The sequence below is a fragment of the Neophocaena asiaeorientalis genome, unplaced genomic scaffold (assembly GCF_003031525.2).
Source record: "Neophocaena asiaeorientalis asiaeorientalis breed wild unplaced genomic scaffold, Neophocaena_asiaeorientalis_V1.1 scaffold254, whole genome shotgun sequence".
Classification (NCBI taxonomy): Eukaryota; Metazoa; Chordata; class Mammalia; order Artiodactyla; family Phocoenidae; genus Neophocaena; species Neophocaena asiaeorientalis.
Genome location: NW_020174705.1, coordinates 1,730,153 through 1,757,012, shown reverse-complemented (window position 1 = coordinate 1,757,012; position 26,860 = coordinate 1,730,153). Strand labels below are relative to the sequence as shown.

Here is a 26,860-nt window from a genome sequence, read left to right as displayed (position 1 = left end):
GTTTATGATCTGTCTAAAATTTCCTTCTGATCTCTGGGTCTGCTTGTTTTCATCCCTGTATCACACACTGCAGGCTTTCCTCATGAGTCTGGAGATCATTTGTTGCCTGTGCACAGTTGTGAGTGAGACCCTGCAACTGGTTGGCTGCTCCTTTTTTGGGGGGCATGGCTTGCTGAGTGTGGGCTTCACTGTAGGGCAGCTGGACAGCAGGACAGCTTTTCTTTCTTTTTTTTTTTTGACTTAAAACATTAGGTGTTTATTTTTCTCAAGTAACAAGTCTTGAAGATATTAAAACATTTTCCCTTCAGCGTTATCACATATCTTCTAAGGGATAATGAATGAGTAAACGATTTCTCACAATCATTGTATAACGTAGGTTTCTTCCATATATGCATTACTTAGAGGCTTTCTTACATTCTTCACAACCAGTTCTTTTCACTTAGCATTTAGTTGTATGTCTTAAAGATTGAGAGTTCACTGAAAGCTACTTTACATGGATATCATTAAAAGGGGGTTTACTGAGCATGAGTTCTCTCATGACACCAAAAGGGTAAGGATTTACTGAAACCTTGCCTGCAGACATTGCATTTATAGGGTTTTTCTCCAGTATGTATTCTTTTGTGTGCAATGAGATTACATTTTACACTAAAGGATTTTCCACATTGATTACACTCATAGAGTTTCTCTTCCATGTGAGTTCTCATGTGTATTGTAAGGGACACATGCCTGCTAAAAGCTTTTCCATGCTCACTGCACTTAAAAGGTTTCTTGTCCCTGGTATGGATTTTCATATGCCTCCTATGAGATAAGAGACCACGGAATGTTTTCCCACATTCCTTACATTCCTGTTTCATTTTTATGTGAATTTTCTTGTGTAAAACGAGGAAAGATTTCACTCTGAAGGCTTTTCCACATCGATTACATGTAAAGGGTTTTTCTCCAGTGTGAATTCTCACATGTTCTTTAAGGCATGAACTATCCCTGAAGGTTTTCCCACAGTCGTTGTACTTACAGGGTTTCTCTCCAGTATGAATTTTCTTGTGCTTGATAAAGTTGGAGCTCAGCCTAAAAGCTTTCCCACATTGATCACACTTGTAAGGTTTCTCTCCAGTATGTATCTGCAGGTGTATCTTAAGAGATGACTTACTACTTAGGGCTTTACCACAATGGCTGCATTCAATGGATTTCTCTCCAGTGTGGATTGCCTTATGTCTTTTAAAATATGGGAGGATACTGAAGGTTTTCCCACAATCACTGCACGTATAGGGTTTCTCTCCAGTATGTGTTATCTGGTTATGGTAAGCCTACAGCTTCTACTGAAGGTTTTGCTGCATTGATTACATTTGTAGGCTTTTTCTCTTGAATGAGTCCCTGAATGTTGTCTGAGAAGTGAGCTATCTCGGAAGGTTTTTCCACAGTCATGGCATTCATAGTGCTTCTCTCCAGTATGAATTCTCTTGTGATGTGTAAGGCAAGAGCTTGAGCTATAGGCTTTCCCACACTGATCACACTTAAATGGTTTTTCTCCAGTGTAGGTTCTCATGTGCAACTTAATGGATGAATGGCTCTGTAATACTTTACCACAGTGTTTACACTCAAAAGCTTTCTCTCTAATGTGAGTTTTTTCATCCTTCTTAAGGTGTGAGATTGAATTTAAGACTTTCCCCCAGTCACTGCATTCATAGGATGTCTCTTCTGTATGTTGTCTCTTAAGCCCAGCTAAGTTAGAACTCCTGAGGAAGGCATTTTCATCTTTTTTACATTCATAAGATTTTTCCCGAGGAAGAATTCCCTCAGGTGGCTTAAGATGTGAAGAATCTCTAAGGACTTTTGCAGAGTCAAGGTATCGATGGAGTTTCTTGCTAGGGTAAATTTTACTGTGAGTAATGCTAGATTTCACACTCAAGGCTTCAACAATTTCACTGCATTGAATGGGATTGCCTCCAAGAGTTTGTTCCTTCTTGCCATTGAGTGTATATTTCTCCAAAATACCTTGTTTTTGCTGTGGTTGTTTGGCTTTAAGGAGAATCAGCTCATCTGAACAGGTATCTTGATGAATTCTTCTCTCTACTGTCTCCATTTCATCTTCCTGCTCCATCTGGGTGATGAGAGGAGGTTTGCTGAGTTGATGTCTCAGTGAAGCCAAGTTTCTATAGTTCTCCAGCATCACTTTTAATTAATTAATTTAATTAATTTATTTTTGTCTGCGTTGGGTCTTCGTTGCTGCGCACGGGCTTTCTCTAGCTGTGGTGAGCGGGGGCTACTCTTTGTTGCGGTGTGCGGGCTTCTCATTGTGGTGGCTTCTCTTGTTGCAGAGCACGGGCTCTAGGCGCACGGGCTTCAGTAGTTGTGGCACGCGGGCTCAGTAGTTGTGGCTCACGGGCTCTAGAGCGCAGGCTCAGTAGTTGTGGTGCATGGGCTTAGTTGCTCCGTGGCATGTGGGACTTCCCGGAACAGGGCTCGAACCTGTGTCCCCTGCATTGGCAGGCAAATTCTCAAACACTGAGCCACCAGGGAAGCCCAAGGGCATAGTCTTAACCACTGGTCAGCCAGGGAAGTCCTCCAGCCCATTTCTGATTCTAAAGTCCAAGCTCATCCGCTCACAACACACCGCCTCTTTTCTAGAAGGGTTCAGATCCGGAGTAGCCTCCTGTGATAGCAGAAGGGAGGTCCTGAGTGTGCCTGGCCCCCAAGGGTAGTGAGGAGGCCCCCCAACAGCTGCAGAGACCCAAAGCCCCAGGATTCACAACCGTCCAATCAGCAAACCTGCCCTGATGTTTCTCTGCGTCAAGCCTCCGGGCTCAGCTGGGTGGGCCCAGCCATGAAGAGGACAGGTTCTCTACCCGCCTTTCTATCGGGACTGGGGGAGACCGCTCCTAGTTCTGAGACTGATGTCACCACGTGTTGTCTTTTCTGATAGGGATTGTGTTTGTGTGTGCGCAAGCATGTGTGTGTGCCCGATGACCACGCCCGTGTGTGTCCCAAATGCAAAAGAAAGATCTGGGTTGGAAAGAGATTTTGGGCTCCTAATAGGGTTGCAATATTTAGCAAATAAAAATACAGGACTTCTAGTTAAATTTGAATTTCAGATGAACAACGAGTAACACTTTAGTATAAGTATGACCCATCAATATTTGGAGCATTAAACATTTTGCTCTGCGAGGACAGAGCTGGCCCAAGACTAAGGTCAGAGGAGAGGAGGGCCTGATGCCCGCAGCCCGGTGCCGGACCTGCAGCCGACCTACAACCGGCCCACTCCGCCTAGAGCGCCCGGTGCCGGTGGCGCCACTCTAGCCGGCGCCTCGCTGAGGCGGAAGTCGTGAGCGCACTTCCGCCAGGTGGGGCCGTTGCTGGGCGGGGCGGTGACGTCGCCCCGGAAGGGGCGGGCCCGCTGGGAGCCAGTCCGTCCCGCGCCGCGCCGCGCCGGCCGGGAGGGGGCCTGATCCTGGACCATGGCGGCGGCGGCGGCGGCGGCCCCGGAGGGGAGGCGCGCGGCCCTGGAGGCGGCGGTGGCGGCACCTGAGCGGGGTGGCGGGAGCTGCGTGCTGTGCTGCGGGGACCTGGAGGCCACGGCGCTGGGCCGCTGCGACCACCCGGTGTGCTACCGCTGCTCCACCAAGATGCGGGTGCTGTGCGAGCAGCGCTACTGCGCCGTGTGCCGCGAGGAGCTGCGCCAGGTGAGCTGCGCTGGCAGGGCCGCGTGTCGGGGCAACTGGGCGGGAGCGGGGGCGCGGCCGGGCGGGGCGGCTGGTCACCCGGAGGCCGGAAGGGGACTTTGCCTTCCTGGTGTCCGGCTGCAGGCCTAGTGGCGCCGGCTTCCAAAAGAGAGGCCTGGAGGGGCCACCCGGGGCGGGGTCCCCATCGTGGGGCCGACTGTGGGGCGTGTGGGGGCGGGAGGCAGGAGGTGGCCGAGCCGATTTGAAGAGGCAGCGGTCCTTGTGGGGACAGAGTCTGGGGGCTTTCCTCCTGAGCCCCGGGAATTCCTCCCGGGCCACAGGAGGGGCATGATCAGAGCAGGAGCTCCTAGACCTGCTCGTCTTGGGAGATTATTCATCAGGGGTCTCCATTCCGGTGGAGGCAAGAGGGAAAGTGGGCACCTTCAGTGGCAATCTGTCCTGGAAGCAGAGGGTCAATCTGGGCATTTCCAGCCTAGCTGTGTTTCTGGGCCTTTCTGGGTGACGCTGAGCAAACTCCTTCTGAGAATGGCATTTCTATCTATTAAGTGATGGTTGTACTCACCATCACCACCAGAGGGGAAGGCAGAACCACTGAGGTCTCCTCAGGGTGCTTGGTGGATGGGATAAAAGTGTTGCGAAGTTTTCCTCCTTCTTGCCGGTTCCACCTGGTGGCGGTGGCGTGGTGGTGGTGGGGGGCTCAGCTCCAGAGTGGAGGAGAGGGAGTTTCTGATTGTCCAGACTTGGAAGCCCTAGTGAGGTCAGAGGGCTCCACGGAGCTTTCTCCCACCCTCCCCGCAATGCCAGCTGCTGGCTGGGAGCACCTAGCTGGAGCTCCCTTGGTTTGCTGTGCTTTGAGATATGTTTGCTTCCAGAGTTGTGAAGTTCCCCTGGTTTGTTCATGGAAAGCTTGGGCTGGTGACATCTGCCAGGGAATCTGACTTTCTTTTTCCTAGAAGTGATGCGGAAACGACATCCTTTCTTCACTTTCTTTTTTAAAAGTAGACTTTTATGTTAAAGGAGCCAAGAAAATGCTGTAATCCCATGAGCACTCTGTGGGCACCTACTCTGTGCCCTATCTGAAAAAGACACTTGGAGATGCTGTCAGTCTGTAGTGGGGTGGACAGAGATGCACCCGGACCTGGGAGGGATCTGGGGTGCAGGAGCAGTTGGGGAAACCTTGGGTCTGTGACTTAGTCAGAAGGCACCTCCCAACTTCACCAGAGCCTGCCTTGCCTTCCAGTCTTGCATAACGTGATGTAACTCTTGAATGGCCAGGTTTCCCAGCACACCTGTAGCTTCCTTCCAGGCAGGCAGGCAGGCAGGCATGTGCAGCGGAGGCCCCAGCCCTGGGCACTGCAGGTCTCACTGAGGAAGTAAGCAGACACCTATATATGGGTGTTGTAGCTAGCATCTGGCCTCTCTCATACCTTGTGGGTCCCATACCCTTCAAGGACTCTGTGGCAAGGGGGTGTGGACATGAGCTTTCAGCTGGCTCCAGCTGGGGTGTGGTTTGGCATCAGGTGCCCTGGCCAAGTCTGGCCTTCCTCTCAGGCCTGCTCCTAGTTGCTAGGCAGCAGGAGGGTGTTCTGGGAAGTTTGGGAAGATGATGCTCCTCTCCATTCATCCTGTTTCCCTCTCACTCTTGAACTCTGAACGCCCCTGTATCCCTCTGTTCCCTTGCTGAGTCCTGCAGTGTCCTCTGAATACGTCCTGTGTCCCATGCCTGCTCGGAAATCCCACAGCAGCCCCAAACCCCTGAACCCTGCCTCTCCTCTGTCTCTTTTATGGGACTAAGTCTTTGTAAAAAATTGGGAGGAAAGTGTGCCAAAATGCTTTTTGAGACAGGCCAGCTCCGTTTGCTGGTTAATTCCTACATCTTGACCTGGTGCCTCCTTGTGCCGGCCTGGGTGAGGAGCCAGATCAGTTAGATTGCCCGGCACTTGCTCAGGGTGGAGGCCGAGGCAGGCTCCCAGCTGATGGGTAGCAGCAGCGCTGGTCTTGAGGGCACACTAGCTGAGACTGTTGTCAAGTCCTGGGTTCCTGTCTTCCCTGGTTGTATCTTTCCCACAGGCCACTTTCTTCTAAAAGACAATTCTTGTCTTACTTTCCACCTTGCTCTGATCCCCGGTGATGTTGAAGAGGCTTGATGAGGCTGCTGTACAAAGTGGGATGTGTCTGAGCTAGCAGGGGCCCTGCAGGCCACCTGGTACAACCCCACTGCCCCATTTCATAGATGGGAATTGGGAGGGGAAGCTGAAGGCAGGTCAGGAGGCAGGACCTGCTGACTCAGGCCATGTACTTCTGTTGTCCCTGCCCCCTCTCCACCAACCTGGTCCTGGCCCGCCTCCTCTGAGAGGACCTGCTTGTCCACGTCTGGCTCCTTGGGTCCCTGTACTCTCCCCGTCCAGCCGCTCTCACACTGGTCATTGCTGACACCCATCCCCGTCCTCTCACGCACTCATTTTCTGTGAGTGCTCACTGCACGCTGGGAGTGGGGAGCAGCAAGGCCCCAGGCAGAAACCCCTGTGGTGGGGGAGTCTGAGGGGACTTTCGCTCCCATCTGCCTCTCCTCAGGACCTGATCTTCTTGGGGCCCACCCAGAGGCACCCTTGCCCCGTTAGTCATTTACTACCTGGCCCACCCAGGGGCTGCCCAGGACGGTCCCTCCTCAAGTATCTAGGCCTGGCCTGTACCTCTGTCCTTGGACCCATGATCCCCTCCCATCAGGGTGATCACCAGGGTGGGTGGGTCTTGGGCCACACTGGTTGGATCCCTAATGGGTTCCTGCCCATCCCTGGCCAGGCCACCATACCCTCATCCTCCTCCATCCATGCAGTTTTGTGTCTCACCTCACCCTCTGCTGAGGGCAGGGACACTGGCCATTCCAGGCTGCACTGCCATCCCATCGTCTGGTGCAGGCCCGGGGGGCCCAGTCCTGGTCCCAGCCTGTCTGTGAGGGGCAGTTAGCATTTCCCCATCCCACCCCCCAGCTCCAAACCTGCTCACCCTCATTCTCAAACAAACACTTTCCTTTCCCAAGCCTCTTCTGTGGTTCCAATCTCTTCCTGAGCCAACCCAGTGTCCCCCTTCTGGCCTGGCTCAGGTGTGCCCAAACTGGGCTGCCCTACCAGACTGCTCGGGAGGGACAGACACCCCACCCAAGCTGACTGTCACTCAGTCCACGGCAAGGGTGCTCACAGCCCAAGGAGAGATACCACCTGTGGTGGATCAGAGCAGACCTCTGAAAGGAGGGTGCCAGGGTGACAGGGTGAGGGTGGGGCGCGGGCCCTCCCGGCACAGGTTTCTCTGGGAGGGAAATTGTTCCTCTGCTGAGTCTGTTGAGCTTGGATGCTTGTTGGCAGTTTTGGGGCTCCCCTCAAGGCTGGGGTTATGGGCACCGAGTCCCAGTGGTTAGTTCCTTGTGCTCTGTGCTCCTCCAGCAGCATCCTGAGTGGTTCATGGCCCTGCACCTGCAGGCGCCTATCCCCAGGCAGGAACTGGGGTCTGTGCTGGAAAGGTACCCTTGGGAGTGGTTGGAAGGCAGGGCTGGATGTGGGCTTGCTCTAGGAGGGCAGATCCCATGAGAAGAGGCCAGTGGAAGGCTCGGGGACCTTCCCCATGTGCCTTCGGGACTACGGAGAAAACCGGGGCAGAGGGTGCGGAGGGTGACCCTTTGGAGGCAGAGCCAAGACCTCCCTGTGAAGATGGGTCACAGGGTGCAGCTGGGATGAGGTGCGCTCAGCCTGTGGCGGGGGCGGGGGTAGGCAGCCACATTCATCCTGCCCAGCTTTGCCAGACATGGTGACAAGGGGAAGAAAGGCCTGTTGGGGCGCTGCCCATCCCCCCCACCCTGCTCTGACCCTCCAGAATGGCTGTGGCTGGACCATGATGCTTCCATTGGGCTCCTGTGGGGGCGGGTGGGGGGCAGGCTTGGTTGTCAGCCTGCTCTCCACACCCCCAAGCATGTCCTCCCAAGTAGAGGCTGAGCTCCCCATCTCCTTCTCCAGAGCCCCCAGGGAATCAGTTTTAACCACCCTGCTGTTGGGGATGGTGTAACCACCCACTCTCCCCAGCCAGTCCTATGCTTTCCCAAGTTCATGGCCACCCTGGCCCCAGACATCCTCCCTGACTGGGCCTAAACCTAACAGGGGTGATCTTGATGTGGGCTTTACTAAGGAAAGGCTGTCCCCCCGGGTGTGCTGGTAAGGACTGAGCTGAGGCGAGTGGCCAGCTCCAGGCTGGGGGACAGTGGTGGATCGGAAAGGGGCACAGAGAGGAGGAGATGGGCCAGTGTGGTCTTGATGCAAGGGGGAGGGGACAGAGAGAAAGGGGGACTGGAGGATGAGGGAGCCCTGGAGGGAGCAGTGCCCTTGTTGACTCAGAGGGTAGGCCTGAGCCTGTGCGGGGGCCCTGGGGGCCAGGCTGGGGGCATTGGGACAGGGGTCTGGTCATCGTCCAGTGCCAGGGTCTGTGGAGAGGCAGAGCAGGCTGCTGGGCCAGGCTCAGCAGGCTTTACCTGAGAGTGCTGGAGACCCCTGAGAAGTGGCCAGGCTGCAGAGGTGTCCACAACCAGCACACTAGCTCCTCTGTTTGGCACCCCCAGACAGCCCAGTTAACAGGCAGGAAGCTGGCCAAGAACGGGCGGGGGCCATGACCGAGTCCTGTGGGGGAGCCCTTCTCCCCCTTTGCCATCATGGAAGCATCATGGGTGCATGGAGGGTAGCCAGGCCTTGAGGCATGCAATCTGGCCTGGGAGCATTCACTGTTTCCTTAGCTGCTCCTTGGACTGTGTCTCTCCTTTCTCCTGGTGAAAGTCATCCTGTGCCCAATACCCATGTGATTAAGCCCCGGTTTGCCTGGCTGTCTGATCCCTGTCTCTGCCCCTGGGGCGGCCTCTGTCTCTCTGGCAGGTGCCAGTTTTGTCTGTGGATGAGTGTGGAGCCGGCTGCCCCCTGGTGGCGAGGCCAGCCGCTGCGTCTCTGTCCTGGCAACCCTAGGTGGGTGGGCTGCGGGTGGGGAGAGGAGACAAGGCTGGCCCAGGCTGGCAGAGGGTGCTTCCTGCTGGGACCTGCCTCAAGCCTCCCAGGAGGGGCCCTGAGTGCCTCCCTTTCTCCTCAGCCTGACGCATCCGTGGTCCGGCTCACCAGTCCCTTTTGCTTTTGGTTTCAGGTGGTCTTTGGGAAGAAGCTTCCTACCTTTGCCACAATCCCTATCCATCAGCTTCAGCATGAGAAGAAGTATGACATCTACTTTGCTGATGGAAAAGTGTTTGCCTTGTACAGGTGAGAGGGGAATTCTCGGCCTGGGTTTCTGAGGGTCTGTGGGATGCTTTGTGGTGGGGACGGACTGTCACCTCCTCTGCTCCTCACATCCCTCAGCGGGGAAGGGGCACTGATGTGGTGCAGATGTCAGGGCTAGGTGGTTGGTTTCTATCATTGGTTTTCTCTACTGTAACGGGGGATGCTCACAGTCCCCCTCCTGGGTTGGTGGTAAAGAGGGGGCAGTGAGCGACAAGGGGTGAATTCAGGGAAGGCACATAGCCCTGCTTTCTGGGGCTCTTTGAGGTAGTCAGGAGCTCCTGCAAATCAAGCTCTTAGCCTATGGTGGAAAAACCTCATAAAGGGATACAGTTGTTTTGGGGGTGGTCCTCATCTTCCAGGTGAGGGGGCAGGCACCTGTGTGGGCTCAGTCATCATGTCCATCTGATGCAGGGGTCAGTCTCCTGGATCGTGGACCCAGCCCCACCCCGTGGCCTTGTTCAGCTCAGGCCCTGGGCCCAGCACCGTCTGGCTCAGTGGTCAGAGTGCTGAAATGCACGGTGGGGCAGGAGTGCCCATCCTCCTGGCTCCCGCTTCCAGGGCATCTGCAGGGGCGTTGGGTGAGGGGCCGTGGGGTGGTTCTAGTGCCCCTCTGGACAGTGATGCTGAGTGCCTTCGGGGGGACTGGTGGCTCTCGATGTCTCCCTAGGCAGCTGCTGCAGCACGAGTGTCCACGGTGTCCTGAGCTGCCACCTTTTGGCCTCTTTGGGGACCTGGAGCAGCATATGCGGAAGCAACATGAGCTATTCTGCTGCAAGCTGTGCCTCAAACACCTCAAGGTGAACCCTACCCCATGGCACCTGCCTGGGGATTGGGCATTCAGGGAGCACCTGGTGGAGGTGGGTGGAGGCCAGGCCCAGTAGAGGCTGGCACAGGGTGCTCAGCCAGACAGCTGTGAGCGGCTTGTTGCTGCCTCTGGCCCTGGACAGGCCAGATCCCCAGGGTTTCCCAGCATCCCCAGCTCTCCTGCCTCACAGAGCCTGCCAGGCTGCTGGTGTCTGGGGCTCTGGGGCAGAACTGATGCCACAGGGTCCCCTGCATTGTCAGGCCGTGGGAAGGGGCGGGAGGCCTGGGAGCCCCCACCCCATTCCCAGCCCCCCATTCCCTGCAGATCTTCACATATGAGCGCAAGTGGTACTCGCGCAAGGACCTGGCTCGGCACCGCATGCAGGGGGACCCTGACGACACGTCGCACCGTGGGCACCCGCTCTGCAAGTTCTGTGACGAGCGCTACCTGGACAATGACGAGCTGCTCAAGCACCTGCGTCGCGACCACTACTTCTGCCACTTCTGCGACTCAGACGGGGCTCAGGACTACTACAGGTGGGAGTGGGCGCATGGCAACCTTGGGACGCCCAAGCGGGCTGGGCGAGGGCCCTTGCTGACACCCAGTTTCCGGCAGCGACTACGCGTATCTGCGTGAGCACTTCCGAGAAAAGCACTTTCTGTGCGAGGAGGGTCGCTGCAGCACCGAGCAGTTCACCCACGCATTCCGTACGGAGATCGACCTCAAGGCCCACAAGATGGCCTGCCACAGCCGGAGCCGTGCCGAGGCCCGCCAGAACCGCCAGATCGACCTGCAGTTCAGCTACACGCCACGGCACTCGCGCCGGAACGAGGGTGAGCGGGGCCCGCCCTGCCGAGCGGGGGCCCCAAGGCAGGGCTCACATTGCAGAGCCCTGCTCTGGAGGCCTCAGACCCAGGTCCTGATCTGACCTCTCACGTGTGAGCGGGGACAAGGGACAAGCCTGTTGAGCCTGTGTCCCCCCAGCCCACTGAGGAGCCCCAAGCACCTGAGCACGTTGGGACAGGGAGCTCTTCACTGGCTCCTGAAGGTTCTCAGATCTGCTGTTCTGGGGTCCCTGGGACTCTTCCCCAGGTCAGGAGGATTACTGAGTGCCCACTGTGTGTAGGTCCCTCCTGGGACTGTGGGGCCAGCAGGCCCAGGCCCCTCTCCCAGCCCAGTTCTTGCTCTGACCTGGTGCCTAGGCTAGAGGCCCAGGACCACTGTGAACCCTGAGAGGTGTCTGCGCCCATCCCCCAGGTTCAGGTGCTATGGTGGGTGGGGAGGCCTCTGCTGTCTAAGCCAGAGCACTGGCCTCGGTCTGGCCTGGGCCCGTGACGGGCTGTGTGCTGGCCGCAGGGGTCGTTGGTGGCGAGGACTACGAGGAGTTGGACAGGTACAACCGCCAGGGCCGCACGGGCCGGGCCAGCGGTCGTGGAGCCCAGCAGAGCCGCCGAGGAAGCTGGAGGTACAAGAGGTGGGAGGATTTGCGTGTCGCCAGGACTTAACGTTCTCCTGGCACCACCCCTGAGGCGGTGGCGGCAGCCAACAGCTGGGCTGGGGATAGGCACTGCTGTCAGGGGACTTTGGCTTTCTGGCCTCTGGTGTCCTGGGCATGGCAGCAGGTCTGCTAGGTGTCCTCAGTGTCCTTCACTTTCCCCTAGTTTTAGCCAGAGACACCGGGACCCTGCAGATTGGGGTGGTAAGGGGGGTCCTGGGTCATTGGGGGTTCAGTGCAGTTGTGCCATGAAGCCCCAGCGTGGCAGGCATGCACTCAGGCTGGGCTGCCCCCGATGGCCGGGCTGGATCGAGGCATCTGTGGACCCCAAACGCTACCCCAGAGAACAGGGCCGGGTGTTGCCCAGGGAGCCGAAGCTTGAGGCTGGCAGGTGGATGGTTCAGCTCCCTCCACAGCGCCCTCTCCTGGACAGGGAGGCTGGGCTGGCACCGGTCCCGCTGGCTTCTGGCAGGCAGCCTCCTGGTGTCCAGGCTTCCCAGGGGCAAGGCCCCTCCCCAGCCCCTCATCCTGCACGTCACTGTAGTCCTGGGCCTTGCCCAGCCTGAAGTCATCCCCATCCCAGGGAAGAAGAAGACCGAGAAGTGGCAGCTGCCATCCGGGCCTCGGTGGCCGCGCAGCAGCAGCAGCAGCAGCAACAGCAGCAGGACACACGCAGGAGTGAGGACCAGGAGGAGGGCAGCAGGCCCAGGAAGGAGGAGGCAGGTGCGCGGGGTCCTGAGGAGCCCCGGGGCCCCCGGCGCCTGCCCCGGACTCAGGGCGAAGGCCCAGGTGAGTGGGCCTTCCCTATAGGCAACTCTACTCTGGTGCAGGAGGTGGGAGGTGGGCTCCTGACCAGCGTGGCGGTGCCTGGATTCTCAGGGCCTCCACCCACAAGGCCAGTGAGAACCCGTGTGCTCTCCAGTCACCCCACAGGGTCTGATCCTGCCCTTCAGTGTTGGTCAGCCCTGACCTAGGGTTCTTTTGTGTCTTGTAGGCTCCAAGGAAGCCTCAATAAATGGTCCTGTGAGCCAAGAGGCCTTGCCAGCAACTGGCTCGGCTGCAGGAGCCACATTTCCAAGGTACATGTGTGCACGAACCGGGGCTCCTATGTAAGGTGGGTGGAGGGTGGCCGCCGGGCAGGCCAGGGCCTGGCAGGCCACTGACCCCTCTTCTCTTCTCGGCACAGTGCTCTCCCGCCCCCCACTTCGAAGCTCAAGGACGAAGACTTCCCCAGTCTCTGTGCCTCCACTTCCCCCTGCTCCGCAGCAGCTGCCCTGGGCCCCGTGGGGCTGGCGGTGGCCTACTCTGTCCCCGCCAGGGGCAGGAGCACCTTCCAGGAGGAGGACTTTCCTGCCCTGGTGTCCTCTGCCTCCAAGCCCAGCACTGCCCCCACCAGCCTCATCTCTGCCTGGAACAGCAGTGGTAGCAAGAAGGTGGCGCATCCCGCCCCAGGGGCCCAGTCTGCCAGCGGGGGAAGCCAGCCCCCCAGGAAGGCTGGGAAGGGGGGTAAGGGTGGTAAAAAGAGCGGACTGCCCCGCGCGGAGGAGGAGGAGGAGGAGGATGGCCGCTCCAGCCTCACCACCCAGGAGGTGTGGGGCGTGCCCACGACAGTCGCCGTTTCTTCCCTGCTGGCTGTGGCCTCCACCCAGACCTTCACCAAGGTTGGCAAGAAGAAGAAGGTGGGCTCCGAGAAGTCGGGTGCCTCATCTCCCCCGCCACTGCCCCCTGACAAAGATGGGCCCCCCGGAGCTGAGCAGGCCCCCGCGGCCCCCACTGGCAGAGCTGAGGGGTCAGCTGCTGTCATCGTCAACGGACACACAGAGGGGCTGGTCCCAGCTCGGAGCATCCCCAAGGAACCCCCTGGGCTCCCGAGGCCCCTGGGGCCCCTCCCCTGCCCCACGCCCCAGGAAGACTTCCCAGCGCTCTGCGGCCCCTGCCCACCCAGGATGCCCCCGCCCCCAGGTATGTGTGCCTGGCTCAGGCCTGCTTTTGGGCATCTGGGAAGGGGCCAGGTTTTTGAGTCAGGCTGGAGCCCCTGGGCCCAAGAGGAGCATAGCCCGAGGTTGTGCAGGTGCAGGTGGGGAGAGATGAGCCTGTGTGGTGGTTTCCAGCTGCCTTGGAAACCTGACGGCCAAGTCTGGATGCAGGCTCCATGTCTGTGAGCGGCGTGACTTTGGTCTGTCATAACTTCTCTGCATCCTTTTCCTCCCGGTAAATCGGGGCATTCCTAGCACCCTTTTTTTTTAATTAATTAATTTATTTTTGGCTGTGTTGGGTCTTCGTTTCTGCGCGCGGGCTTTCTCTGGTTGCGGCGAGCGGGGGCCACTCCTCACCGCGGTGTGCGGGCCTCTCACTGTCGCGGCCTCTCTTGTTGCGGAGCACAGGCCCCAGACGCGCAGGCTCAGTAGTTGTGGCTCACGGGCCTAGTTGCTCTGCGGCATGTGGGATCTTCCCAGACCAGGGCTCGAACCCGTGACCCCTGCACTGGCAGGCAGATTCTCAGCCACTGCACCACCAGGGAAGCCCCCAGCACTCTCTTGAGATGAAGGCAAAAATGAGTTAACTTAGGCCAGCCACAAGGGAGCACAGCATGCATGCCGGCTCTTGGCATCATCAGGCCCTGGGCCTGCTTTGTGGGGGAGGTGCGGTTGTGGACAAAGCCTGACCCTGACCCTGACCCTGGTGAGATGGGCAGCTTATGGGAAGTGGGGGACCAAGGCTTGTCTGCCTGGCCAGCGAGGGTCACGTCCTGAGATCTTCCTGTGTGCCCCCCCATCCTCCACAGGCTTCAACACCGTGGTGCTCCTGAAGGGCGCTCCGCCTCCACCTCCACCGGGTCTGGTGCCCCCTGTCAGCAAGCCACCCCCTGGCTTCTCTGGCCTTCTGCCTAGCCCCCACCCGGCCTGTGTCCCCAGCACTACGACCACCACGAAAGCGTAAGTGTGGGTGGGCCACCTGGCCTCATGCCCCTGTGGGGAGAGTGCCCTCACCTTGGGCCACTCCAAAGGCTGAAGCCTCCACCTCCTCCCTATGTCCCGATTCCAAACCCAGGCCAACACCCGTGCCACGGGCCTACCTGATCCCCGAGAACTTCCGGGAAAGGAACCTGCAGCTCATCCAGTCCATCAAGGACTTCCTGCAGAGCGACGAGGCCTGCTTCAGCAAGTTCAAGAGCCACTCGGGGCAGTTCAGACAGGTCAGGCAGGCGGGGGTGTGGGGGCCAGCCCGGCCACCTGGGGCCCAGGCCTGGGCCAGGTGTGACTGGGTCTGGCTCTGGGTGGCAGGGCGTGATCTCCGCAGCCCAGTATTACAAAAGCTGCCGGGACCTGCTGGGGGAAAACTTCCAGAAGATCTTCAACGAGCTGCTGGTGCTCCTGCCCGACACGGCCAAGCAGCAGGAGCTGCTGTCTGCACACACAGGCTTTCGAGGCCGTGAGAGGCCTCCCGGCACCAAGGCCAAGAAGAGCAAGAAGAGTGCATGGCAGGCCAGCACCCAGCAGGCGGGCCTGGACTGCTGCGTGTGCCCCACCTGCCAGCAGGTGCTCGCACACGGTGATGTCAACAGCCACCAGGCGCTGCACGCTGCCCGGGACGACGACTTCCCCTCCCTGCAGGCCATCGCCAGGATCCTCACGTAGCTCCGGACGTAGCTCCTGCCAGCGCAGGCAGGAGCCGCCACACCCATGAGCCTCCTTTCTCCCTCCTCCTCCCTCTGGGCTGCCAGGCAGCTAGGTGAGGCCCTGGTGAGGCCACCCGCTCAGGCCCCTCAGCTGGCCGGCCTGCCAGGGATCACCAGGAAGGCCCACACCACCCTGTCAGCACACCGTCATGCAGGAGTCCATCTGGATTTCTCCTGGGAATTGGAGAAAGACCCCTGCCTCAGCAGCAGGCTGGTCTGGGTTTACATTCTCATGCTTTTGGAAGGTGCTGAGGAGGGAAGGGCTGGGATGCCAGGACCTGTGTGTGCTGTCAGAGCCGGTGGCCACGGTGGCCCAATCTGGGACCGCCTGAGCCTGAGGGCTGCGGCACAGTGGTCCCTGAGCTGTGGGGCCACGGGTGCTGGAGTCAGATGTTGAGTGTGTTGTGTAAACAGTTGGCTGTTTCATTATTCAAGAACGTTCAGGATTAAAAGCAGACACGAAATTGTGCTACTTGAAGTTGAATCTTTTTACGAGACTAGCTGAAACTGGGATCTCAAATTGCCTCTGACCTTTTATAAGACAGTTTATCTTCAAATAAATTTATTTTGCAATAATGCACATAGCTGAGCTTCTCTGCCTTCTGGGGTCACCCCACTCAGAGTTGTCAGACACTACAGCTCAGGTGGTCACCAGTGAGTGCTGGGGCGGGGAAGACCTGTGGGGAGAGCTGGGCTTGCTCACAGGAAGAAGCAGCCAACCCTGGGCTCCAGTCCTGGAGGTCGAGCACCGCCCAAGCCTTCCAGGAGTAGAGACAGCCATGCTTGACCTACACTGTGTACCCAGTAAAACTATTCTTCCAGAACCTGGGAGTAACACAGACTTGAGGTTTCAATCCATAGACCAGTGAAAGAGCTACTAAAGATCAACAAAAACAATTTAGAAACAGTGCAGGGCATATCTGAAATACTGAAAGAAAATAATTTGTACTTAATTATTTGGATCCAGTATTTTGAAAAGGAACCAGACACCCAGTGAACTCTCCCCTTTCTGCCACAAACACATATAAATAGTAGGGAAAAAGGTCTAAACACATAGCTATATCCAAATAAGGCAACATCCTTAGATGAAAAGAAACAGACATGTCTTTCTAAAAGAAGCAGAAGGGGGTACCCCAGGTGATGAAGGGGACGTGGCCTGCAGTGGGGCCAGGCCAGAGCCACACGGCTGCATGGGTACTGCCTATCTGAAGCCGAGGGCCTGCCTGCCTGTGGCTGAGACTGGAGCAAGTTCCTGGGTGATGGCCATGCTCGGAGCCCACTAGGAGACAGAGACTTCACGCTCTTCACTCTCCATGGGACTGCCTAGAGGCCACCTGCATTCCCCACCACATCGGAGAAGCCCCTTATAGCTGATGCCCTCTTTGCAGACCTGAGCACAAGCAGCACCCCCAAAGAGTAACCTGGAAGATGAGCTATCTCATTAACAATACTGAAAATACCGATTCTTAAAGAGACACACACACACACACACACACACACACACACACGTTTACGTTAACCCTTCCCGCACCTTTGATGATGGCAACTACTAACTATTTTCCTTTTCCGGAAGGGGAGCCTGAGGCACAGACAAGCTGAGAGATTTGCCCAGAAAGACCAAGCCTGAACACGGCCAAGCCAGCATTCCAGCTCCAGCTCTTACCTGCTTCATTCAACCAGAATGTTATTAACCAGTAAGTCAGAAATGAAAAAGTAACTGAGATAAGAATCCCAATAGACAAATTCAAAAGTAAACAAGACCAAGCTGGGGAAATCTCCAGTTGGAGTTGGCCAGGGAATGTGGCTCTGGATGCTGCATGGTACACATGGTGGTCTCCCAGGAGCAGAAGGCGGTAAGAAGCAGACATCTGGAGAAATCACGACTGCTTTCCCCAGCACTCTCCAGAACATGGGCATCAGCCTGGTCTCTACCTCCCTGTGCCCCTTCCTGGATTCTTGGCCCTGGTGCCCCTCAGGTCCCAACCTCTGGCACTGGAGGGGCAGGAGTAGAAAGGATTCCAAGAGTGTCTGGGCCACAGTAAACTCATTTACAGTCTTTATTGTAAAGAAGCTGCAGTTGGAACATGGGACACTGAAAATATACAATCACAGATTGTTCTTTCAGAAGAGGGAGGGACAGACTCATATATACAAAAATTGTAAACATGTTCACTTAAATATCCACAAATAATTGGTCTATGCTACAATGTACAGGGTTGTCACTCAACTGCAACTCCAGAGGGAGGCGACTATCTGTAAAAATGTAATGTGGCAACCGCATTTGGTATTGACTTAATGTGAAAAGCCAGCTTTGAGCAATGCATGAGTACTCAGCTATGCAAAGGGACCCCCAACCTTGGGCTGGGCCTTAAAATGGGGTGCAGTGTGGGGAGCTGAGGAACTAGTCCAGGGAGCCGAGGTAAAGAGGTTTGCAGGGAATGGCTGTCTCCAGGGCACGGTGGGAAGGTGAAGCCTCTAGGCCTCTCTCCTCGTGAGGGGTGTGTCCTGCTGGGCACCCAGATGTCTGGAGCCTCCCTTGGGCAAGGTCTTACTGAAGGGCTGGGAGAGGGCTGATGTCCAGGCCTACAGCCATGTTGTGCTTTCCTGGCCAGAGCTGCCCGCACCCCAGCAAGGGCCTGGGCCAAGGCAGGTAAGGGCTGGAGCTGGGGCCACAGAAAAGAGGGGCTGCTTGTGGGGAACTACGAGGTGAAACCTGAAGACTTGACCACAATCACAACATCGACAGGGCTGGGCTACTCTAGTGAGCCTGTAAGAGGAAATGGAGGGAGGCTCCAGACAGAGCACATGGCCCTACAGGGGAACCACCAGGACAGAGCAAGGACCACCACTACCCACAGGGACAGGGGATGGGGAACAGTGGCCACGGGGTGAGGGTGGTGTCCCTTCCCCCAGTCACCCCCAGTCCAGGGCAGCCCCTGCACCTGGCTATGGAGGGCAGCTGGACCCCTGACCCCAGAGTGTACAGGTGAGCCCTGCCTGGCTGGCTCATGAGGGGACTGGCCCGCTGCCTAGGCTGGTCCACTGGAGGCTGAAGGACACGTGCCCAGGGCTGTGCTGTTCTCTCCTCAGGACCTCTGGCCCTGGGCTGGGGACTAAGGGGACTGGAGGAACTTGGGGGGAACAGCCCAGGCACCCTGGAAGGCTACCCTCTCTTGGTCCCAGATGGCCCACAGCATCCACACGTTGCTGCTGGGCCAGGAGGACCTGAGGGAGGTCCCAGGAAGCCTTGGATCCTGCATTGGTGGGGCAGCCTTTGTGCCTTGGTCTGGGCCTGCTGGCCACTAGTAGGCAGGAACCTGGTACCCTTTGGGACTGGTGTCCAGCGTCTCGGTGAAGGGCGGGCTCTGGTAGGTCTCGGTGCCCTCCACACCGCTGCCCACTGGGTAGCCTGGGTAGGTCTGGCCCGCCCCAGCACCCAGCTGTTCGGTGGCAAAGAGCGACATGTCGGTGCCCAGACGGAACCGCTGCAGGGCCTTCACGGTAAGCGCCGCCTGAGGGGGAGTCCGGGGTCAGCGAGGGCCGACCTGCCCCGACCCTTACCTGGCCCCAGTCCCTGCCGGCCGCACTCACCCAGCTGAGGATGGAGAAGAAGCTGAAGGCAATGGCGGCCCGCGCCGCGTCTGCCGCCTGCGTCGTGCCCGGCCCGGGCGCCGTGCGCTGCCACTGGTTGGTGAGGAAACAAAAGCCCACGAACCACAGGAAGGACCAGAGCCCTGCGGGCAGGTGGGCGGGCGAGTCAAGAGATGCTGCACCGAGGCGCCCGGCCCAACTCTGCCGGGAAGGAGAATCCGCATCTCCCTCTGGCCCCGCCCCCCAGCCCGCCCTCCAGACTCCGCCCACCCGAGAAGCCCCGCGCGCTCCCCCAGGCCCCGCCCCTCACGGCCCCGCCTACCTGAGAAGCCCAGGTCCAGCAGCACCGCGCGGCGACGGTCTCGGACGCTGCTGATCTGCTGGAAGCGCACGTCGAGCAGCAGGAACGCGGCGCAGGCGAAGAAGGCCCCAAGGCCGAGCGCGACGCCGAAGCGGCAGGCACCCGCGTTGCCGTTGAAGACGCAGCGCAGCTCCGGGCCGCTGTCGGCGTTCACGTAGCCCTCGTTGACTATGGGCCCGAAGACGGCGATGGAGAACACCTGTGGGCGGTGGGAGCACTCAAGGCCCTGCAATGGCCCCTTCCTGGTCGAGGCCCGAGGTCTCCTAGCCCACCGTGAGTGCCCATGCCCTCGGGAGTGTCCCTGCGTTCCCCTGCAGCACAGTATCTATCTCTGGGTGGGGTCTTCGGGGACCCCCTCCCTTAATATCTACCTCAAGTTTAGTAAGTAAGGACAAAACATACCATTTAGTGAGCATCAACTGTGCCCAGGCACTGTGCGTAAAATGGCTACATGTGTTTGCTCATGGAATCCTCCCAAACAACCACAAGAGTGCCACTGCTCTTATCCTCTTTGTAGATGGAGAAATCGGGGCTCCAACAAGTGAAGTGCCTTGTGGAGGGTTGCATGGTTGATAAGAGCCAGGGCTGACATTCAAGCTGGGTCCTCTGTATCTTGTGGAGCCCGTAGTGTCCCCCATGGCCCACTCCAGAGTGTGGGAACAGGAGCTTTCACCTGGACCAGTGATCCCCAGGCTTGAGTCAGCAGGGCTAGGGGAAGTAGATGTGGAGTCAGGCAAGAAGGGTGGGAGTATGGGGGGGGCAGGCAGCAGAAGGTCAGCTGCACAGAGCTGTCAGCCAGGACCTGAGTGGAACCCACCCTCAGCATTTGGGAGCTGTGCAGCCTCGTTTCCTAGCATGCCAAATGTAGCAGGCACAACTCATGGGGTGCTGGGGACAGGAATAATGCCCACCCAGCATCCTGCACTTTGTGGGCACTCCAGGGATGATGGCCCCACATGACTGTGGCTAATTAACCCATCCATACGTGCTTGGGCTTAAAAGGCGACACCGTTGACCTCTGGGGTTCAGTCAAACCTCAGTGCCCTGTGCCCACGAGGGCTGGAAGGCAAAGGAGTGGACCACAGTCCTTTTAAACCAGAAGCTGCTCTTTGAGCTCTGGGCAGCCCTATATTTCTAAAAAAAGACCTCTAATTTCAACTTCATTTTTCTCCTTTCCAGCCCCAGCTCCTAGAGACTTAGTCAAGAGTGAAACCAAGGTGCAAGATATGGACACGTACCCACAGATTGGTCCACAAGTCAGGTCAAAGCTGGGACCAGAATGTAGGGTCCCTACTTCCTGGTCTGACCAGAGTCACTCCACCCAAGGGCCCCTGCCCCACTCTGGGCACCGCCCTCCTGGAACACAGGTGAGTACGTGCCACCACCAGCCACCACCAGGTGGACAAAACCCAGAACTCAGCATTCCACCTTCCATCTCTCCTGCCTGGAGGGATGGAAAGGAGGAGCAGGCCACTGGGCCTAAGGTTGCCCCAGTAGGCTAGGCTGCCTCTAAATCTGCCCCTCCCACACCACCTCCAGGAAGCCTTCTCAGTGTAGAGCCCCTTCCAGCTGCCCCACTCAGAGGAATCCCAGAGCACACCCCCCAACTCACAATTGCAACTGGGGGGCCTGGGAATGGCCAGCTCCCTTCGAAGGAGCCGGGAGGATGTGCGTGCAGAAGTAGGGGGTAGGCTCTGCCTGATTCTCTTGGCTCCGGTAGCCCTTACTGATGCTGAGGCTGAGCGCTCAAGCCCCTCCGCGAATCCCGCCCCCACCCCTGTGCCCGCTTCCAGGGTGTAAGCACATGAAAAACCGAGCGAGGACTGAGGAAGGGGATTGAGTTAGACCTAAGGAAGAATTGGGAGGTGGGTGCGGCGGACAGTGACCTCTCAAGGTACCCGTCTGTCGCCGCCGGCCCCTCCCCCGCCCGCAGGTGGGCGCGCCCTGCCCGGTGACGTCACCCCAACCTGCGGCCGGCGGGGGAGGGGCCGGCAAGGATGAGGAAGGGGGCTAGAGGCAGATGACAGGGATGAGGGAGGCGAGGCGAAGTGGGACGGGGTATCGGGGCGGGGCTTGGGCCGGGGCCACTCACCCAGGACGCGATCCGCAGCAGGGTCTGGGGCCGCCGCGCGAAGCTCAGAGGGTCCAGGGTGGCCCCTGCGCGTCCCGCGCCGAACGAGGCTCCCTCCATGGCCAGCCCGGGCGGGCCGCGTGTCCCCGGCGCCCTCTGTCCTTCTGTCCGTTGGGCCGACCCCGCCCGAGGCCGCCCGGGGCTGCTGCCGATGCTGCCAGTGCTGCCGCTGCCGTCGCCGCCTTCCGGGAGTGCGCGCCGGCCGCGGCGGGGGCGCGCGGGGCGGGACCGAGCCTACACCCCTCCCTCTGGTCCACGCGCGCAGGGCTGGAGCACTCACCTCCCTCCACCTTGCCCACCTTCCACCCCACCCCACCCACTCTCACCGCAAGACCAGGGTCCGAGATGGAGACCATCCGCCAGGTCCCCATCAAGAGGCGGGGTCAAGGGGCTAAGTCCCCCACGTCCACTCACAAGTAGTCAGGAGTCAGCAGGGCAGGTGGACACTGGGCTCAGCCTTTGCCGTAGCCACGTGGGTGGACAGACCGACATGACCCCACTCCTCTGTACAGGGCCCTTTCCTGAGTGCCTAAGGAGGTAACAGGTCCAAGGGCTCCAGCGTCTCCCCCAGCCCTCAGGGAAAGGGAACCCAGCTTCCTGCCTCTGGTCCCCACAGACCAGAGGGAGGTTACTGGGGCCTTTCCCATGACTTCCCACTGCACCCTAGCTTCTCCTTCACATTCTATCCTCCCTAACAGGGAGGGAGGATGGCCTCTGCCCTCAGGGGCACTTGTCCAGGCAGGCAGAGCCCAGAGGCACACATGGGTGGGAGTTGGGGCATCTCTGCTCTTTTCCTGTGGTTGGATGTTGTCATTCTGAGGGTGCTCACTGAGCCCTGCACACTCCTGGGTCTCCCCAACTGACTTTCTGCTGACATATTTAGTTTTGGGCCGAGGAGTGGGGAGAAGCATCAGAGATGGGGAGTTGGAAGAGTGGGTACCTAGCTTTCCAGCACCCCCGCTGGGTCTTCGCCACAGATGGCCCAGCTCCAGGTTAGACAAGGTCCCTTCCTGCATGTTCCTTCCAGGCCAGCCTGGCAGGGGCCCAGATGACTCCTGTTTCTGTCTAGGACATTGAGGAAAGTCTGCATTTGTTGAGCATTTACAGTGCCAGGTGTTTCACCACGACCTGTAGAGGCAGGGACTGTTTTACTGCCATTCTTCAGATGGTAAATAGGCAAGTGGGAATTCCCTGGTGGTCCAGTGGTTAGGACTCACGCTTTCACTGCGGAGGGCCTGGGTTTGATCCATCGGGTAACTAGGATCATGCAAGCTGCACAGTTGGCCAAATTAAAAAAAAAAAAAAAAACGGCTCCCCAGGGGCGCAATGGTTAAGAATCCGCCTGCCAATGCAGGGGTCACGGGTTCGAGCCCTGGTCTGGGAAGATCCCACATGCCGCAGAGCAACTAAGCCCGTGCACCACAACTACTGAGCCTATGCTCTAGAGCCCGTGAGCCACAACTACTGAAGCCCGTGTGCCTAGAGCCCGTGCTCCACAACAAGAGAAGCCACTGCAATGAGAAGCCCACGCACTGCAATGAAGAATAGCCCCCACTCACCACAACTAAAAGAAAGCCCGCGCACAGCGAGGACCCAACGCAGCCATAGATAAATAATAAATAAATAAATTTAAACAAACAAACAAAAGGCAGACTGGTTGAGTTCCTTTATCACACTTAGAAAGTGAAGAGCTGGGATTCAAATCCAGATCCCTACTGTGCCAGGGCAGGTGTGGCCAGAAGTGCCACCCACTAGTTGACTCCATGACACTGCATCCAATCCTATCACCTCTCCCCTGTCAGTGACAGTTTCCTCTGTCTCATGCATCATTCATTTCCCCCTTTTACTTGATCATTTACATCAGTGCCTAAACCTGCTCCATTCCTGAGCCCACTTCCCCTCCAGCTATCACTGCTCCCTTTAGTCCCAGGGGCAATGCAGCCACTGCCATCCTGTCCCATCCTCCTAGGAATACTTCTGATGTCACCCTCTCCTCATGTTCCACCTACTTCATGGGCCCTTTCTTGTTATCTCTTTCTGGTTCCCTCCTCTTGTTCCATCTGTGACCTTTGAGCCTTAGGGGTCCCAGGGCATGGTCCTGGGGCTCTTCTCCCTGCTCTATGCTCACTGTCTTGGTCTCCATGCTAATAGCTTGAGCCAGAATTTTCCCTTGAACTACAGTCCCACTCATCTTAGCCTGGATACCCTGGAAAACAGAATCTGTGGCAAAGTTAAAGAGTTTTATTGGGAGGTGAAACTTTGGGGAAGCCAGAGTTAGGGAAAAATGAAAGGCAGGGAAGGAGGGAGAGCAAACATGGACCGCGTGCTCCTGAGCTGACCACAGCTTTGCTGGCTCCCAGCGCACAGGTGACTCGGGAAAGGCCAGAGACAAGCCCTGTGCTGGGGACGTCCATCTGTAGGAGGAAAGAGCAGTGACTTCTCTGCTGGTTGCTCCCTACCTCCTATTTCTTTATGTCACCTGGCCCCTTGGGCAGCCCCTGAGGAAGCCAGCACCCCCGTGGGGCCAGTGGGGTAAAGATGCCAAGGAGGCTGTGCCAAGGGTTGACCCCTGCCCAGGGAGGAGCCGAGACACTATGGGGAGAGGTGAGAGCTGTACAACCACAGGGGTACGGCGCACTGTTGCTGGGCCATTCCAGCTGGGAGCCAGTACCTGGGAGCAGGTGTGGCTGAGAGGGTATGTGAAGGCCCAAAACCTGGGTCCAGGTCACCCCCAAACCTGCTCCACTCACAGCCTTCCGCATCTGATACACTGGGCAACTCCCTCCTTCCAGCAGCCAGAACACCACAGCCACCTTGGGCTCCACCTTCAGAGTGTATCTGGTGAGGCCTCCCACTCATCCTGGGGCGAGCTTCCCTCTCGGCTGCCACAGGGGTATCTGCCCCCCCCACCCTCGCCCACACCTGCCTCATTCCAGCTCAACAGCCAGAGGGGACCTTTCAAAAGTCACATTTTGCCGATCCTCTGCTCCAAACCCTCCACTATGTTCCATGGGAGCTGGGTGTTAAAACCACATCCTTGCTGGGGCCTTGAGGACCTCCTGCCATGTGACCTCCCCTCACCTCTCTGATCCTCCCTTGGCTCCAGCAACTCAGCCTCCTTGGTGTTCCTGGAACATCCTGGCCCACCCTTGCTTTGGAACTGCTCCCTCTTCCTAAGGAGCCAGACCCAGATAGGAGGAAGCAGGAGACCACAGAGGGATGAGGGCAGGCCCTGTCCATCGTTGCAAATCCCAGCACAAAACACATTGAGGCCAGGTCTTCAGTCACTTCTCCAGCATTTTATTTTTGGTCTCAAGCTCCACGGAGCCTCCTCTGACAGGCCTGGGACGGCTCTGCGAGGCCATGAGCCAGAGGGAAGGCGCACAGCAGAGCTCAGCCCCCAGGCCTCTTTCCTGAAGTGCAAATGGCACACAGCCTCTGCGGCTACCGTCCCTGTTGTACCCCTAGCTGTCCCTAGCTACAAGATGGGGAGACAGTGGCCTGGCCCGGAGGGGTGAGACAGGGGAGCCCAGTCAGGCCTGTCACCTTCCTGTGCGGGGAAGTAGGAGGCAGCAGGGTGTCAAGTGGGCGGGAGGCCAAATCCTAAGGAAGGGACAGCCTAGGCTGCTCCTGCCTCCTTCACCTGCAGCACCACAGGGCGCGGGTTGAGGAGGAGGCCATCGGGGTGCCTGCAACGGGTACCCCCACTTACACTCAGAACATGAGAGGGAAAGGGCTCCACGGGTAGCGTCTGGGGACCACCCAACTGAGACAAGGCAGGCTTTGGCTCTGACGCGCACTTTAATAAGCCCCACCCTCTCTGGCCAGGCCGCCCACAGGCTCTGGCTGCCCTCTAGTCACAGGAGCCGTCCTTCCAGCCGTCGCGCCAACGCTCGTCCACCAGCGAGCAGTTGAAGTCCGGCTTGCCTAGCTTGTGGTTCACCTCGTTGTGCAGGCGGCATAGCCACTGGGTGAAGCAGGCCCGAGTGCGAGTGTCTGGCTGGTTCCTGCATATCCTGCATGGGGGGGAGCACAAGGAGAAGGATGGCAGGCAGTGCTCCCACTGTCCCCGCCCCACCAGCTCCTTGCCTGCTCAATTCAGGGAGGAGAGCTGGGGCACTGCTGTGAGCTATACCCAGAAGTGCCCTCATGCTCTGAATTCCCAGAAGGGGGCAGACCCTGCAGCAGCAAGGCCTGGTGGACTCCTAGGCCTGCTTAAACCCTCACCTCCGGAGCTTTGCAAACCCTGGCAAGAGCCCTGGGCAAGACATTGAGGCAGAGGCCTCAACTTTACAACCTGGTAACAATCAGGAATCCTCACCCCAGCATCCCTGGCCCCAGGCAGTGTGTGGAAGGGGTGGGGTTGGCATAAAAGCAAAACTGAAAAACAGATCTGTTTCTTAGCACCTGTGGCCCTGTTGCATCAGCTCAGCAAAAGACCTTGTTTTAAATGCCCAGGCTTCAAACAGCAAGGGCTGCCCTGCCCCCCACATCCATCCCAGAAATGCCATGGGTGCCAAACAACAGTTCTTGGGCTCCCCAGTGAAGAAAAGGTGGCTCCTGGAAGCAACAGCAGTGAGTTCCCAAGGTCTTGAAATTGGCAGTCCTGCTCCAGAAGTTAGGCAAAGTGGAGTCCTCCGAAACCTGCCAGAGCCTCCATTAGTGCTAAGCAAGGGATCTCATGAGGGAAGCCCTCCCTGGGAGCCTTGTGGCTGCAGAAAGAAGCAGTACCCAGCAGCAGCCCCAGACAGCTTGGCCTTTGAGGAGAAAGAAGATGGCTCAGATGATCCAATCCCTTCTCTGTTGGTGGTCCCTGCTCTCAGCAACCCTCTGCCACCTCTGCATCTTATTTCTCTAGGCTCCCCTTTATGACATCAGCCAGGGGCCCCAGGCCCAGGCTCCAGGTGGGATGCTCTGCTGCCTGCAGACTGTGCAGACACAACTTACCTTTTCCTTATGTCTTCAGCACACTCCTCACACGGGTAAAACTTGGAAAATAAATGTATGAACTGAGCCATATCTTGCTGCTGTTCTGGGGTGGGCAGGTCGGGATAGTAGGCTGCCAGGGTATGGAGGACAGACCAGCTGTGGCGGCCCAGTTCCTCGCGATCCGGAGGACAATCTTCCCTAAACTTGCTGTCCCGCTGCGGAGGGAGGCCGACAAGGGTCAGTTCGGTTTTCCCCAACCAGAAACCTACAAAGCTCCCCTTTTTCCCCCACCAGCCGGAGGCCCGCTGACTGGAGACACAAGTCCTGAGGCCGATCCAGCCCACATGTGGCTAAGAGCCGAAAGGCCAAGGCTACCTTGGGGGCAAGGTTTAGGAACAACCAAACCCGGGGGGCAAGGTCTCTCTCAGGCTTAGGGCCTGTGGGAACGCTCGGCCTGGGCCTTGGGAAGTCGGCCTGGGGTGCTTGAGAACAAGGTGTGGGGGCCGGGGCTAGGAGTCAGCAGGGCTCGCGGGCCTCTGAGGGGAGGTGGCGCCCCCCCGCATCTGCACCTTCTGCTGTGTCCGCATCCACGACTTGAAGTCCACGCAGGCCCGGCAGGGCAGCCTCCGGGAAGCGTCCTCGGCGACCTGAGAATCGGAGGCCGGCGCCTGGGATGGCGTCCGGGCCGAAGAGGCGGAATCTCTCCGCCCCGCGCCCCGGCCGCGCGCGTCCGTCACCAGGTCGTCCATCACCTCGGAGCGCGCGCCGCCGGGTAGAAAGGAGAAGAGGTTCCCACCGCCGAAACTCCCCGACTCGCCGGGCGCCGCCATGTTGCCCGCGCAATGCCTGCCGGGCCAGGTCGGCCTCCAGATGGGCTTCCAAGTCGGCCTCC

General features: G+C 58.3%; 4 protein-coding genes across 6 annotated transcripts in view; 1 reads left to right on the top strand and 3 right to left on the bottom strand.

Annotated features, from left to right (window-relative positions):
* The window catches only part of NPW (neuropeptide W), a 10,733-nt gene extending 7,279 nt beyond the window's left edge, over positions 1–3,454 (bottom strand). Inside the window, 1 exon segment of the mRNA XM_024759608.1 lies at positions 3,257–3,454. Coding sequence (XP_024615376.1) covers positions 3,257–3,454 — 198 coding nt within the window.
* On the top strand, positions 3,411–15,534 carry ZNF598 (zinc finger protein 598, E3 ubiquitin ligase). Of its 2 annotated transcripts, none has more exons than XM_024759765.1 (12): positions 3,411–3,677; positions 8,847–8,959; positions 9,645–9,774; positions 10,107–10,318; positions 10,398–10,615; positions 11,139–11,247; positions 11,861–12,066; positions 12,272–12,356; positions 12,464–13,239; positions 14,063–14,213; positions 14,329–14,473; positions 14,562–15,534. In XM_024759765.1, the coding sequence occupies exons 1-12, from the start codon at positions 3,453–3,455 to the stop codon at positions 14,913–14,915; spliced, it is 2,724 nt and encodes a 907-aa protein (XP_024615533.1). In that variant the 5' UTR covers positions 3,411–3,452; the 3' UTR covers positions 14,916–15,534. The 2 variants fall into 2 exon arrangements, with proteins under 2 accessions (XP_024615533.1, XP_024615531.1); XM_024759763.1 differs by having other exon boundaries at positions 11,139–11,256.
* Positions 15,535–16,990: 1,456 nt separating this feature from the next.
* SYNGR3 (synaptogyrin 3) lies at positions 16,991–21,230 on the bottom strand. Of its 2 annotated transcripts, XM_024759818.1 has the most exons (5): positions 21,001–21,131; positions 19,311–19,616; positions 18,870–19,107; positions 18,548–18,690; positions 16,991–18,468 (listed from the first exon to the last, which is right to left on the bottom strand). In XM_024759818.1, exons 2-5 carry the CDS (start codon positions 19,311–19,313, stop codon positions 18,259–18,261), a joined length of 594 nt encoding a protein of 197 aa, XP_024615586.1. In that variant the 5' UTR covers positions 19,314–19,616; positions 21,001–21,131; the 3' UTR covers positions 16,991–18,258. The 2 variants fall into 2 exon arrangements, with proteins under 2 accessions (XP_024615586.1, XP_024615585.1); XM_024759817.1 differs by lacking the exon at positions 19,311–19,616 and having other exon boundaries at positions 21,001–21,230.
* A 3,088-nt stretch (positions 21,231–24,318) lies between these two features.
* Positions 24,319–26,842, bottom strand: GFER (growth factor, augmenter of liver regeneration). The gene is made up of 3 exons (XM_024759554.1): positions 26,538–26,842; positions 25,987–26,183; positions 24,319–25,055 (listed from the first exon to the last, which is right to left on the bottom strand). Exons 1-3 carry the CDS (start codon positions 26,796–26,798, stop codon positions 24,893–24,895), a joined length of 621 nt encoding a protein of 206 aa, XP_024615322.1. The 5' UTR covers positions 26,799–26,842; the 3' UTR covers positions 24,319–24,892.
* Positions 26,843–26,860: the final 18 nt, after the last annotated feature.